This window comes from Macrobrachium nipponense, chromosome 4 (assembly GCF_015104395.2).
Source record: "Macrobrachium nipponense isolate FS-2020 chromosome 4, ASM1510439v2, whole genome shotgun sequence".
NCBI classification, from domain to species: domain Eukaryota; kingdom Metazoa; phylum Arthropoda; class Malacostraca; order Decapoda; family Palaemonidae; genus Macrobrachium; species Macrobrachium nipponense.
Window position 1 is genome coordinate 72,116,681 of NC_061100.1, and position 14,873 is coordinate 72,131,553.

General features: G+C 46.6%; 2 protein-coding genes across 2 annotated transcripts in view; both read right to left on the reverse strand.

Annotated features, from left to right (window-relative positions):
• LOC135210947 (exosome complex component RRP4-like) overlaps window positions 1-14,873 on the reverse strand; it is a 602,376-nt gene that overhangs the window by 346,102 nt on the left and 241,401 nt on the right.
• The window catches only part of LOC135210648 (lysine-specific demethylase 7B-like), a 60,657-nt gene that overhangs the window by 31,587 nt on the left and 14,197 nt on the right, over window positions 1-14,873 (reverse strand). Inside the window, exon 4 of the mRNA XM_064243434.1 lies at window positions 3,351-3,511. Coding sequence (XP_064099504.1) covers window positions 3,351-3,511 — 161 coding nt within the window. The remainder of the gene's footprint in view (window positions 1-3,350; window positions 3,512-14,873) is intronic.

Genomic DNA, 14,873 nt, shown 5'->3' on the forward strand with positions numbered 1-14,873 from the left:
ATCCTCACACAAGAAGAACTCTTCGCTGTCTTCGCCGTTGAAAAAAGTGAGTGAGGAGAAGGAGGAGCCGTAAGCGTAAGGGAATCCCCAAAAACTTGTAAAAGTAGCTCTGTAAGCTTCTTGTAAGAAGAGACAGCAGCAGAAGTGTTCGGTTCCTCATCCGAACCTTCTAGGACGTCTTGTCGAGGCGAGCGCGGAAGATCCTTAGGTGACGAAGGGATCCTAGCAGGAGTTGAGCGAGAGGTTGGAGAACGCCCTCTCTTAGAAGAGTTCACATCCACTGGAGAACGATGAGAAGATCTGGGAAGTCTACGATGAGACTCCCTCTTCGAGGTATACGGAATCTCAGCCGAAGGAGAGGTAGGGCTCCTACTCCGAGAATCCTCGGAAACATCCACAGGGCGCTTACGAGGAGGCGAGCGCCTACTATACTCTATGCGCCTATCCTGAGGCGAGCGGCTGCCAGGAGAAGAGCGCCTATCGAGAGCAGAGCGCTTGCGCGGCTCTCCATACCTGTCCAGTTGCGTACGATCAACGGAAGTTCGACTGGAAGGCGAAATGCGCCTACTAGGAGAAGGCTGCTTGCGAGACTCTTGACGTCTAACAAGAGGGTAACATTCAGGAGAAGGGCGCTTCAAAACTAACGAGCGCCCTACTTGGAGAAGGGCGCTTCCGGGATTCCTGGTGCCTACCGAAGAGACAAACGGTCAGGTGAAAGTGCGCCTAGAAGCTGGGAGAGCGCCTACACGGGGAAAGGGATGGCGCTTGAAAGAACCTTGTTGTCTGGCCCCTAGGGAAAGAATAATCAGGAGTATGACGCCTTAAAAGAGACGAGCGCCTACTAGGAGATCTATGTGCAGTAGGCTCTTGGCGCCTCGAACTTTCCTACCTCCAACTGGAAAACTTGGGAGTCTGGAAGAGGTCTAGGCCTAAGAGGCACTAAGGAGCCGGTCAGACGCACCCTCCACAACACTGGGGACACTGCACTGATCACTAACACTCTCCTTACCTTCCAACTGACGAATCTTCTGATCCATAGAACGATTCTTGGCTTTCAGAGCTGCCGCCTCCGAAGGCGAATCTTCGGCTTCGGTGCGGGGAGACCGCCGGGGCTGCAACTTGGGAAGAAGGTTCTAATTCTACGTTAGTACTATTAGGATCCACATCCAACTCACTCATTCTAGATCTGCTAGAACTTCTAGAGGAAGCCTTACGCACTCTATCACGTTCCAACTTCCTAACATAAGAAGAGAGAGCCTTATATTCTTCTTCATTCAATCCCTTACATTCACTACAAGGGTTAGCAAAAGCACATTCATTCCCTCTGCATTTCATGCAAACCGTGTGGGGGTCTACCGAAGCTTTCGGCAACCTCACCTTACATCCTTCATTCACGCAAACCCTAAACAAAACCGAAGTTTTAACTACCGATTCTAGATCAGACATCGTTAAAGAAAATCAAACTCAAAATCAAACCGGTCCACAATCAGCGTATGCCAAGCCAACAAAGCGAATACGTTCCCAAAAAGAAGTCCAAATTAACTCCAGGCAAGCGAGAATCGAAAAACTATCGAGAGGAACCGACAACAGTTGTTATCGTTCCCGCGACAGAGAAAAATCTGACAAGCTTACGGGAGTGGTTCGTACATCCGCCACCCAGCGGCGGGTAAGGTAGACCACCTGACCTACCTGTCGCGTGTGCCGCGAGATTTGAAATTCTGTCGGGAACGTCGGAGACTATAGCTAAGTATATATCTGTCAGGGAAGTTCATGTACAAAACCCTGATATCTCCATTTTTCACTTTTTAGTGCATTTTAATAAAAGGATGTTTAATTTTTTTTAATTTTATTTAATACTTTGTAGTTTAGACCAAAGTTGTAACAGATTTAGCATTGTAGTTAACTAAACTGACAGCCATTCATGGGGAAGGTGAGGGAAGGCGAGGGGGAGGGCAAATGGGAGGTTTGTTTGTATGGCGTTTTTACATTGCATGGAACCACCAATTACTCAGGAACAGGACCAACAGCTTTACGTGACTACCGAACCATGTCGAGAGTGAACTTCTATCACCAGAAATACCCATTTCTCACACCTCAATGGAATGCCCGAGAATCGAACTCGCAGCCACGTGGTGGTACGCAAACACCATACTGACCATGCCACTAAGGCACTGGGCAAATGGGAGGGAGGGGGATGAAAGAGGAAAGAGGAAGAAAGGGAGCAGAGTAGGCGACGGGGAGAAGGAGGCAAGTGGATGGGGAGGGGAGGAAAATGGGAAGTAGATGAAGGGGAGAAGGGGAGGAGTGGAGGAGGAAGGGGTAGGGGAGAGAAAGGGGGGGGGGGGGGGGGGGGAGGAGGAAGGGTTAGGGAAGGAAAGGGGGAAGTGGGATGGGTGGAAGAAGGGGAGGGGGAGGGGAGGGAAGAGGGATTGGGAGGCACAGCTTCTAATCATGTAAGATACAAGATTTGACGACAGACAGACAGTACGCAGAAGTCAAGTTACATGAACGCATGTAAAAACAAACACTCAGGAGGTGTTACCAAGACAATACATACAACTTGATACTAAACCACTTTTTTTTTCTTTATCTTTACACATGAATATGGGATTTGTTACTGTGATGTTTACCATACTTAGCAAGGAGGAAAGACTTCTGGTGTGCATTGTTACTCTTTGTAATAGTAACTGTCCTTATAACTGTAAGTAGTTGCCAAAATATGTAAAATAATATGTGGAATTTCATTTCAGTTTATAAACATATCACTGAAAACACCAGTTGCTACAAAGCCTAGCATAGCTTAATTTTGAGGTTGGTCAAAAAATCAACTTTATAACTAAAAACTATTACGTATAGGGTTTTAATCTAAAGGGAGTAGGCAACTCTAACCCAACAAATCTGGAGAAAAAATTGGATTGCGTTCGCATGGTTTCTGGTAAACCTATGGTTTATATTGGAGGCTTGTTACTTGATTTCATGAACATTTCATTTTATTAACTATCAATGGAAAACATAAAAACATGCTTGAAAATTTATATATAAACAATTTGAAAGTCTCCCTTAAAATACTGTATGACCAATGTTGTACAGTACACATGGTGTGACTTTGACAAAATTTATATATTTTCTTGACAGGAAACTTCATTATACCTATCTCATTTCCACTGTTACTCAATAATAATCTGATGCTCTCTAGAAATACTCTGGTGTTCATTTACAAGCAATCTGAAGGTTTTTGACAGTGACTTTGCAATAGTCTTTGAAATAATGAATGAATACCAACATACATACTTATTTATTATTCTATACTGACAAAAGCAATTGTGCACAAAAACTTCATTACCACTTACCAACATAACTTTCTACATCCAGAACATTAAAGGAATCATGGGGAACTATAAGGTCGAGACCATTTTTGTCTTCGACTAAAACGGGATTATTAAAACCATTCGCAATAATGTATGGCAGTGTTAACTGTTGACCTCTTAACCGAAATACAACATCATCACAGCTGTGGAAAAAAGAAACAAATGTCAATTTTATATAGTATATCGATTCAATACCAAACTACTTATTAGCAGAGCAACAGTAAAATGTAAGAGGATCTGAATTTTATTGAATTTTCAAATATTCACTTAACTTTCACTATGAATATCTGATTGCATACAAAACCTTAATGGAAGACCTTGTTTATGCAAGATGAACGACACCTAAACTTAATAAAACAGTAATGTACATTGCAGGTACCAATATAGAGAGCCTCAACCAGAAAACAATCGTCAGCCCCAACCAGAAAACCACCATAAAAAATGTGATAAATTCCAAAGCAAGTCAGCATTGCTTCCTTCCAAAAGCAGTCATTCAAAGGAACCTGTTCAGATGACTGAGGTCTACCACTGGTCTCCAACCTTCCAAAACCTTTTAGATAACAAAGAGGCAACTGTAGAACTTGGGAGTCATAGACAACACTTCCCAAGATGATAATGATGATGATTACAAACTACCCAAATTAATACACACATTACCTAAGCCATTTCCAGAAAATTTCCTTTTATCAATGAGTATAAAGTAGAAAAAAATTATGTTTTTTAAAGATGATATGACAGAGACAGAACTAACTTTTAACTAAATTTTTTGCTTCCTATATTTTCAATTATCTCCCCAAGCCACAGAATAAAAGTACTAGTCCCAATATTCATAGTGTTCTTTATCATCCACTATCATTTTGTGTCTTTGTTTTGCTCTTTCAAATTTTATTTTCCCTTTTAAACCTCATTTCCCAATTTCAAACCTGTTTTCTCACTTCTGTACAATCACTCCTGAAGAGGCAAACCATATTACATTAGTACCTCGAGATACGAAATTAATCCGTTCCGAGGCGCCCTTCGTATCATGAGGTTTTCGTATCTTGGACCACATTTTATATGTAAAATGGCTAATCCGTTCCAAGCCCTCCAAAAACACCCCAGTAAATTTCATAATAAAGCTAAATCGACCTCTAAACAATGAAATACTACAACAAATTGGACCATTCAATACATAACTTAAGAACGTAATGCAAATTAACCTGTAAATAAAGTGTATTAGTGTACATGGTATACAAGAAATACTGTACGTAAAATGTGGAAGCTTACCTTTCGAGTGAGGCTATCTCCGAAAGTGGCGGCAGAGGAGGAGGAGGACAAACGGCAGATACGTACATACGTACGTACACTTAACTTTACGAAACACATAAAAAATGTAAGGAAAACTAAACTAAAATTTACGAAACACATTCACAAAACTGTAACACTTAACTTTACAAAAAACTATAATAAAAAAAATAAAATTTTTCTTTTTTTGATTTTTAACTTCTTTTTTACTTTTTTTTTTACTTTACGTAGGTTTTTTTTTTTTTAATACAGAATTTCAACTTTTTTCTGTAAACGATTGCACTTTATGAAAAGCAGCTAGAACATCCTTAATTTCTGCTGTTGTCATAGGGTCCTCCTCCTCTTCCTCGCCGCTGCTAGAGAACTCCTCTTGAACGACGTTATGTTGCATGGCCTCCAACTCCTTCAGGTCATCCGTCGTAAGCTCCTCTTGGTGCTCCTCGCGTTGATGTCGTCCTCGTCGACGACCAGCCCCATGGACTTGCCGAGTGCAACAATCTCGCCAAGATCTGGTTGGGAAACTGTTTCGGGATGGTCAACTGTTTCTGAATCTGCAGCACCAGCTTGGCCCACGTCAAATCCCTCGAAGTCTCGGGCGGATACGGCATCAGGCCAGAGTTTCCTCCACGAGGAATTCAAGGTTCGCCTCGAAACCTCCTCCCAAGCTTGGTCAATGAGTCGGATGCAAATGACGATGTCGAAATGCTCCTTCCAAAATTCACGCAAGGTGAGGTTTGTGGTATCGGTGATGTCGAAACATCTCTTGAAAAGATGTTTCGTGTACAGCTTCTTAAAGTTCTATATCACTTGCTGGTCCATGGGCTGGAGGAGAGGGGTGGTGTTGGGCGGAAGAAAAAGAATCTTGACGAAGGAATACTCCGCTAGGATATCTTCCTCGAGCCCAGAAGGGTGGGGAGGGGCATTGTCCAACACCAGCAGACATTTCAGGGGGAGGCGCTTCTCTTCCAAAAATTTCTTCACTGTCGGGCCAAAACACAGATTTACCCACTCCGTGAACAAAAGCCTCGTTACCCAGGCTTTTGCATTAGCCCTCCACATCACTGGAAGCTTCTCCTTAAGCACTTTGTGGGCCTTGAAGGCTCGAGGAGTCTCAGAATGATACACCAGTAGGGGCTTCACCTTGCAATCCCCACTGGCGTTTGAACAAAGTGCGAGCGTAAGCCTGTCTTTCATAGGCTTATGCCCGGGTAGCTTCTTCTCTTCCTCCGTGATGTACGTCCAACGAGGCATTTTTTTCCAAAAAAGGCCAGTCTCATCACAGTTGAAGACTTGCTGAGAACTGTAGCCTTCCTTGGTCATCATCTTGTCGAACGTCTTTTTAAATGCTTCGGCCGCTTTCGTGTCCGAGCTGGCAGCCTCCCCATGCCGCACCACCGAATGGATGCCAGTCCGTTTACGAAATTTCTCGAACCAGCCATGCGAAGCCTTGAACTCTGGGGTTTGCATTGATGTCCCTTCCCCTCCGTCGTCTTCCGCCTGCTCAATCAAATTGCCGAAAATAGCGCTGGCCTTGTGGGAGATTGCCGTCTCCGTTATCGTATCGCCAGCGATTTCTTTGTCTTTTATCCAGACAAGAAGTAGCCGTTCCATCTTGTCGTGCACATGGGTCCTCGTGCTGGACAAAATAGTGATGCCCTTGGAAGGTGTAGCTGCTTTGATGACATCCTTCTGTTTAAGGAGGGTGCCTATTGTCGACGGATTTCGGCCGTATTCCTTGGCGATCACACTCAATCACATACCAGCTTCATACTTCTTGATAATCTCCATCTTTGTCTCCAAAGAGAGCATTCGCTTCTTTCCGTGAATTTCAACTTTCTTGGGACCTATGACTACGTTATCTTGTACGTAATTTGCGTATAAGTAGAATAAAGTTTTCGCACAACACGATAAAGTACGTATAGAGTGTTCCCCCCGTATTCGCGGGGGATGTGTACCAGATACCCCCTTGAATAGTTAAAACCCACAAATAGTTAAAACCACCACTAAAAATGCTTATAACTGCCTATCTTGAAAGTTCAGATAGCAAATGTATACCTTTAATAATATCCTACTTCAAATATACCTAAAAATGACAATTTGTCGAAAATTGCATTTTTCCTAACTATACAAACCTGAGGTCCTTTAACAATAGGAAGGTAACTAGCGGCAGCTGGGACGGTCGTAAGCTTCGAACAAGGGGAGAACGGTAGTTAACTGCTTGTCCGATCGTGCGCGCGCCCTCGCGCCCGAGATGAAGAAATCACTTTTGCTTTAGGCCCATGCAAAAGAATTGCCAGAGTGAGGGGTGGCATGAGGTGGGACTATATGTAAAGGACCTCAGGTTTGTATAGTTAGGAAAAATGCAATTTTCGACAAATTGTCATTTGTTCCGATATGTAATACAAACCCTCGGTCCTTTAACAATAGGAAGACTCACTTCTTGGTGGGAGGAATCTGAGTCTTTTTGGTGAACAGACTGGTGTTCGTCCAACCCTGGAGTGCCTCCCTGGTCGTAAGGAGCATAAGGGAGGGATCCAAACCTGCTGTCCGATTGATCGGGGCGGTGTGCACCGCAGGATCAATGGTCAGACCTCTGGGCCAAGTACTAAGAGAGAGGCAAGCGTATCTCTTCGTACCAGCAAGAAGAACTTGTTCCTGTTTGCAAGAGACAATCATAAAATGATGGGTTGTCTCAAGTTGGCATCCACTTCCTCCCCCTTGCTGGAGGAAGTGGTGGATATTTACTCCTATCCCTACTGAAAGGGATAGGATGGTGCTCTATTGAGTAGCTCACCTGCTTTCTCGTCCTTACCCAGCCGTTGGGTGACGACCGTGTCCCTCTACCCAGAGGTAAGGGAAAAAAAGAAAAAAGATGGAAAGAGGAGCCAGTCACACTCTCCTGTTCCTCCATCCATTCTTACGGGTCACACCAGGACTCGATGCTGTTCAGCCTGCGAGGGGTCTGGGTTAACTACACAACGTGTAGAGCAACCACCACGGTTCCCAAGGAAAAAGATCCAAGGAACTGTGGGCAATATCCCGAAGGTAGAAGGAGGTGCATGCGGTCCGGTTGGACCAGGCGCCTACCTTCATTACCTGCGCCACGGAGTTCTTGCGGAACGCGAGAGAATGATGAAGAGGCGTCCACACTCATCCTGGGTGTCGAGTTTCTTCAGACAGCTCCGTCGCGCCTTCACAGGACAAAGCAGCATAGCCTTCGTATCGGAGGCGGTGAAGTCCATTAGGGAGGGTATTGTGAAGGACTCGAACCAATCGTCAGTTACCGAAGGGTTCTGAGTCTTCGCTACGAAGATCGGTACGAAATCGAGCGTCACAAATCCCCATCCCTTTGTGCTTGACTTCTCAAGAGAAGTCATGCAGTTACCTAAGACGAAAAGAAGGGGATAGTCGTATGACCTATCCCTCTTCTCGACTTTGGTTATGTACAGAACTCATACTGACAAGCTATTAAGACGAAGTAATGATTGCTCTGGAACAACCGAACTAAGTCCACAGCATAGTTCGTAACTGACTCGGGCGCTCTGACAGCTGCCGACTGACTGGTTCGGAATCAGTAGAGGCAAGTTGTCCAAGCATCCGGGCAAGTCACGTGACCTTCGCCCTTTAAAGAGTTATGCTGAGAGACCAAACAAATAAAATATTTGTTAGTCACCGATGCCGGACGGCGCGGCGATGATTCTCTTAATGCATAAGCTCAAAAGGCGAAAGTCAATTGCCTTCAAAAGACCGAGGTCCCTGATGGCAAGAAAATCTCATAGACGTTGAATCTCAGCTTAAGGAGAAACAACACTATGTGACGTTGAAGACGAAGGTAGGCAATGAATGCAACCTACGTCTTCCAGCTGAATCGAGAGAAGGGAATCTCAAGATTCTAACCTGTGCTTACAAATGACTGAAAACGCTAACCGCCATTTCATTGCTGTCCGGTGTGCAGTGAAAGCGGGCGTTCTTCAGTAATGAAACACAGGGGAGAGCCGCCTGAAGAACTGCTTCTCATGGGCTGAACGTTTGGAAGTAGAGCTGGCAGGTGTGGGAGTAGGCGATGTCTTTCAATACATCTGCTAATCCGGGGTGAACAATGAACAATTGCACACCTCCGAATACAAGATATTTTGAGGACAAACTCAGATTCCGCAAAAAAAAATCATTCGCATTATCGAGATACGATGCAGCAAGAGACTATTACAGAATTCTGTTAACCGTGCGGTAAACAGAAAGATAGAGTCGAATAGATATCTCTATTTAAAATTCTCGCAATACCGAAGACGATGAATACTAGCGTCACAGCAGTAGATGGTCATTCATGTATGCGAGAATCCCCTTTAATCAGAGACTTAAGTCCGTGATTGTTGGGCAGATACGGTCGGTATTCAATCAAAGCAGGTGAGAAAGACATAACCAACCGTCCATTTCAAAGCGGCAGATGGTACTGAAATGCCTCGGGCAATTCAATACGCAGTAGCTGTCGCTGACTCGTCATCCTGAGTTGCCAAGTAATCCTTTCCACGAAGGAATGCGTTCGGCTAGAACCACCGAGCATAAAAAGATATGCTCGAGCAATTATATTTATGTGAAACGAATTTCGGTAAATATAAAAGCTTAAATGGTGTTGTTGTGACAACACCGATAAGTATATAAAATTGAAACTGGAAACTCCTGGGAGGTTGCAGGTAACCCGAGTTGCAGTTCAATTAGAATACTTTTCGTCTAAGTCGCAATCCGTAGAATAACCAGGATATGCGCCTACCCCTCGGACCATTCAACTGCTTAGCAGAATCATGTCGCGAGGTTAATATACGTAGTATATTTGTAGGATTCTGAACAACGATCTCCATCCTAAATTCTTTCCTTCAAGAAAACAAAATAAGAATTGGAGATCGACCACCTTCGGTCTCTATCAAGAGAGTGAAGAAGTCTTCCTCGAAGGAAAGCTTCAATGGTGAACAGAATACTAAGACGATAGTTCAAGCCAAACTGGATATTCCCGTCCGTTTCTTCTCTCCATTCCAGGTTGGTCGCCTATTGTGAGATAGTCTTCTTTCAGCAGCAGTCTTCTTCCAATGCTAGAAATTCCAGGAATTCGAGCATAGGCGAGGTTCCCGATTATCGTGTAACATATCGGGGATTCTCGTCTCGCCTCACTTTGGACCGTGGTCTCCTCTTGAGTGTTTGGAGATCGTAAGAAACTCTAACACTCTGAATGCGCTAGAAATTCCGTAGAATTCTAAGCAGTCTGCCCGAAACCCCCACCGAATTCGTCAAACGATATCGGCTGGTGGGTCCTCTTCGATTCCCGTAGAAATCGAGAATGGGTGAGGATCCCTCCTCAACGACCGGGGCTTACGTCAGGTAGGACCCGAAGGTCCCCCGTAGCGCAGTCCCCAACGTGGAATCCTACAGAGAAATCTCTGTAGGATCCCTCCCCTTTCCCTCGTAGCCGTAAGGAGAGAGGGAATGGGGAGGAATTGGATACTCGCTCTCGCCTTCCCATGGAACTAGCAGTTGGAGAGAGTAAGGAGCACCATCGCCTTGCGGCGATGGCCTCTCAGAGTCTGGGAAAACGTATCGTCAGGAGAAAACGTTTTCCCGAGGAGGGTTACGAACTCTCACTGTAGGTAAGGGTCTGCCGCCACTGTGAACGTCGTCTGGGTGGGGCTGATCGACACCTGACAGGAGAGAGCCGATACCGTCCTCCGACTCATTCCAGTCCTCGTCGAGTCGAAACCTCTCAGGAGGACCGAAGGAGTATTTAAATACGGTCCGAAGACACGTAGAAACGCCGCTGTCGCAGTAGAGGAGGTGGAAGTAGCTTGATCGACCGGCCAGAACTGAGAGAGCCTTCTTGTCCGGAGACGAGAGACTCTGGTTCAAGACAGAATCGGCAAGCTCCGATCGCGGCAAACCCACCGTCGGTTTGGGTTCCCTCTCGGGCCCCAAAACGACTCGAGCAGAGACATGGCTCTGCTGGTGGGAGCGGCGATCCTTCCCCCCGGTCGTTGTGCTGACGAATCAGTGCAATAACCTGGGCAAAGTTACTCTGAATCTCGGAAGTTACAGCGTCTTGAGGAGTAGGACCGTCCAGTCCCTCCAACAAGAGCAGCTCCCAAGACCCTCCTCCTTCAGAAGAAGGACCAGCAACAGATCCCTGACGGTTGCCTCCAATCACTTGCGCGTACGTCCTGGCTGGTTCTAAGACAATACCTGGCACGTGCGGCGTCGTGACGGGATCGTGAGCGGCGCAATCTCACGATCACTCCTATATACCTCGCTCTTCCTGGCGTATGCCAAGGAAGTTGAAGGTATCGGAGAGACAGAACTGACGCTACCCCCTCCCCCCCCTGACGGTCGCCTCTAATCACTTGCGCGTACGTCCTGGTTGGTCCTAAGACCATACGTGGCACATGCGGCATCATGACGGGATCGTGAGCGGCGCACCTCTCACGATCACTCCTAGCTACCTCGCTCTTCCCGGTGTAGCCCGAGGAAGTTGAAGGTAGTGGAGAGACAGACCTGACGCTCCCCCCCACTCGCTGGCAGGACCAGCGTACGTGGGGGGCTGCAGCCGATCACCAACCCGCGGTGGGGATCGATCTGCAGGCCTGGCCGTGCCGCTCACCTGTGGCGAGCGGCTCGACTGAGCACGTCGACCCCGGTCCCGTGCGTCAGACGAGCTGCTGCTGGTCACCGTATCCGCCCGGTCCCTGTGGGAGCGGCGGTCAGGTGACCTGCAGAGCTCGCTTTCGCGGTGAGACCGGTGAGCGTCCTCGCGGCACGTCAAACCGCTGGTACCAGCCGAGGCTGGTACCGTCGGTCGAGGGGACCTGGGGGACCTCTTCGCAGCCTCAACCTGTGGCCAGTCAGAGACCGTCACGTCCACCCGAGGTACCGGCTGGTCGCTACGAGAGCGGCCGCTGGCCTGGCGAGAGTCACCTGAGCGGCTCTCGACAGTCTTTCTGCTCCGTGCCTCGGTCATGACGCTGAGCGAACTCAGGCGTCTTAACTTTGGCTGCACGGTCACCCGAAGGAGACCGTACACTTGGAACTTCTCGCGGACGAGAAACCGAGCCGGAACCTGGCTTAGCAGCAGAGCTGCCAAGACCAGGCAAGGGTGTACCAGCGGTAGCCAGCACACCCTTGGTCCCCGTCTTCTTCTTCTTCTCAGAAGGGGAGACCGGGCCCCTTCCCCAAGGAAACAGGAGGACCAGCAGAAGAACCCCCCCGTCACACCGGAATGTGACGAGCCCTTCGAAGTTCCCGAAGGAGTCTTCTTAGGGGGAAAATGATATTGTTAGTATACAATAAAGTTTTGTACATACTTACCCGGCAGATATATACTTAGCTATAGTCTCTGACGTCCCGACAGAATTCAAAACTCGCGGCACACGCGACAGGTAGGTCAGGTGGACCAGCCCACTCCGCCTGGGTGGCGGGAATAGGAACCATTCCCGTTTTCTAACCAGAATTTTTCTCTTCCACCTGTCTCCTGAGGGGAGGCTGGGAGGGCCATTAATCGTATATATCTGCCGGGTAAGTATGTACAAAACTTTATTGTATACTAACAATATCATTTTTGTACATGCAACTTCCCCGGCAGATATATACTTAGCTGATTGGACCCCACCCCTTTGGTGGAGGGCAAGAGACAGTTACATACTAAATTATTTTTTGAATATAAAAAAACAGGGAAAAAAAAGGAAAACAACATACGTTGTAGGTATATTTTAACAAAAAACAACCTTGGTTCCTACCTGATATGGAAGAAGACTTCATTGATACTGTCTATGAGTCTGCTTGCCATCAGAGTTACAGAGAGGATGAGACCTGCGACTGATAACCCTTACGGATCATACCCCCTGATAACCCTTACGGATCATAGAGCCTTTTCTTGGATCGTACCAATGGGGGCTGACCCACTTACATGGCAGAACCTTGACCTGTATCATACCAACGGGGGCTAACCCTCTTACATGATAGAGCTTTAGGTATTTAAGACAACACAAGGAGCATAACGACCAATCCCGATCACCTGACCACACTAACATGTTAGCACTACGATTTGAAAGGGGTCAACTCTGCACCCTCTTTCAATCGACCAAAAAAATGCACAAACACATTAAAAATTAAAAACCTAACTTAATAAACTAAAAAGGATTGGGTTCAGCTCCCTGTCCCAGCCAACGAATCCGCAGATACGTACGCTCCTAGAGTAAAGCACTTGTCATACGTCACTTGAATGTCTCTCAAGTAATGAGCTGCAAAGACCGAATTGCATCTCCAAAAGGTCGACTCCACTAGAGTCTGTATAGACAAGTTCTTGTGGAATGCCAAAGAGGTAGCGACTGCTCTTACCTCGTGAGCTTCAACTCTAGGAGGTCCGTTGTTCTTCTTTACACTGTAAATGGGCTTCCTTGATTACGTCCCTGATGAAGAACGCCTGAGCATTTTTAGATATCTGCCTTCTGGATCTCTCACTGAGCACCATAAACTTTCCTTACTCCCTTGTAGTTCGTTCTTCCTTTCTATGTAGAACTTAAGGCTTCTCACTGGGCACAGAGCCCTTTCTAGCTCTGTTCCTACAGCGAAGAAAGTCCTTTTAACTTCGAATGTTCGAGGCCAAGGTTTCGAAGGGTTCTCATTCTTCGCCAAAAACATTGGTTTGAAGGAACAGAACGCCGAGTCGTTCCTAAAGCCAACATTATGTTCTAAGGCTTGTATCTCACTTACTCTTTTCGCTGAAGCCAGCGCGACCAATAATAAAGACTTCCTTGTCAGGTCTCTGAACGTAGCCTACAGGGCGGTTCGAATTTTGATGTCATTAAGTACTTTAGGACCACATCTAAGTTCCAATTAGGTGCTCTAATCCCTCTGTTTCTTTGATGTACTCGAAGGATCTTATCAGGTCATGCAAATCTTTGTCTTCCCCAATGTTAAGGCCTCTATGCCTGAAGACTGAAGATAGCATACTCTTATAGCCTTTAATTGTAGAGACTACTAAATTACATTTCTCCTTCAAATACAGGAGGAAATCGGCTATATCTGTCACAGAGGTACTGGAAGAGGATATCTTCTGAGCTCTACACCATCTGCGAAACACATACCCACTTCGACTGGTAGACTCGAATAGTAGATGGTCTTCTCGCTCTTGCGATAGCTTTCGCAGCTTCTCGAGAAAAGCCTCTCGTTCTGACAAGTCCTTCGATAGTCTGAAGGCAGTCAGAGCGAGAGCGGGTAGGTTTTTGTGATACCTGTCGAAGTGGGGTTGTCTGAGAGATCGCTCCTGTTTGGGAGAGATCTCGGAAAGTCTACCATCCATCCCAGTACCTCTGTGTACCAGTTTTTGTGAAGGCCAGAACGGGGGCTATGAGGGTCAGTTTGGCTCCCTCTGCTGCTGCAAACTTCCTTACCACTTCCGATAATATTTTGAACGGAGGAAAAGCATACCCGTCTATTCCGTCCCAATCGAGGAGAAAGGGAGTCCACCGCAATCGCCCTTGGTCGGCGATCGGGGAGCAGTAACTTTCCAGCCTGTTGTTCCAATGGGTGGCAAAAAGATCTATATTTGATCTCCCCCAGAGGTTCCAAATCTGTTGCATACTTTCCTGATGCAACGTCCATTCTGTAGGAAGTACTTGGTCTCTCCTGCTCAGAAGGTCGGCTCGTACATTTTGTCCCTTGGATGAATCTTGTCCGGAGAGTGATTCTTCTCTCTTCTGCCCAAAGCAGTAGTTCCCTTGCTTTCCTGTAAAGGGAGAACGAGTGCGTCCCTCCTTGCTTCTTGATATAAGCTAGGGCTGTTGTGTTGTCCGAATTGATCTGCAGGACCGAACCTGTGATCTGAGCCTCGAAGTGTATGAGGGACAGGTGAATCGCTGCTAATTCTTTCATATTGATGTGCCAGGACACCTGTTCTCTCCAGGTGCCTGACACTTCTCTCGTCCCTAGAGTGGCTCCCACCCCGCATCTGAGGCGTCGGAGTACAACACTAGCCGAGGGTTCGGAACGTGAAGGGATACTCCTTCGCTGATCCTGCACGGATTCATCCACCAGCGCAGGTCCTCCTTTATCTCCTTCGTGATCTGGAAGGAATCGGACAGATTTTGAGATTTCTGATCCCAACGTTCTCTTAGATAGAACTGTAACGGCCTTAGGTGAAGCCTTCCTAGAGAAATGAACTGTTCCAACGAGGAAAGGGTCCCCAGA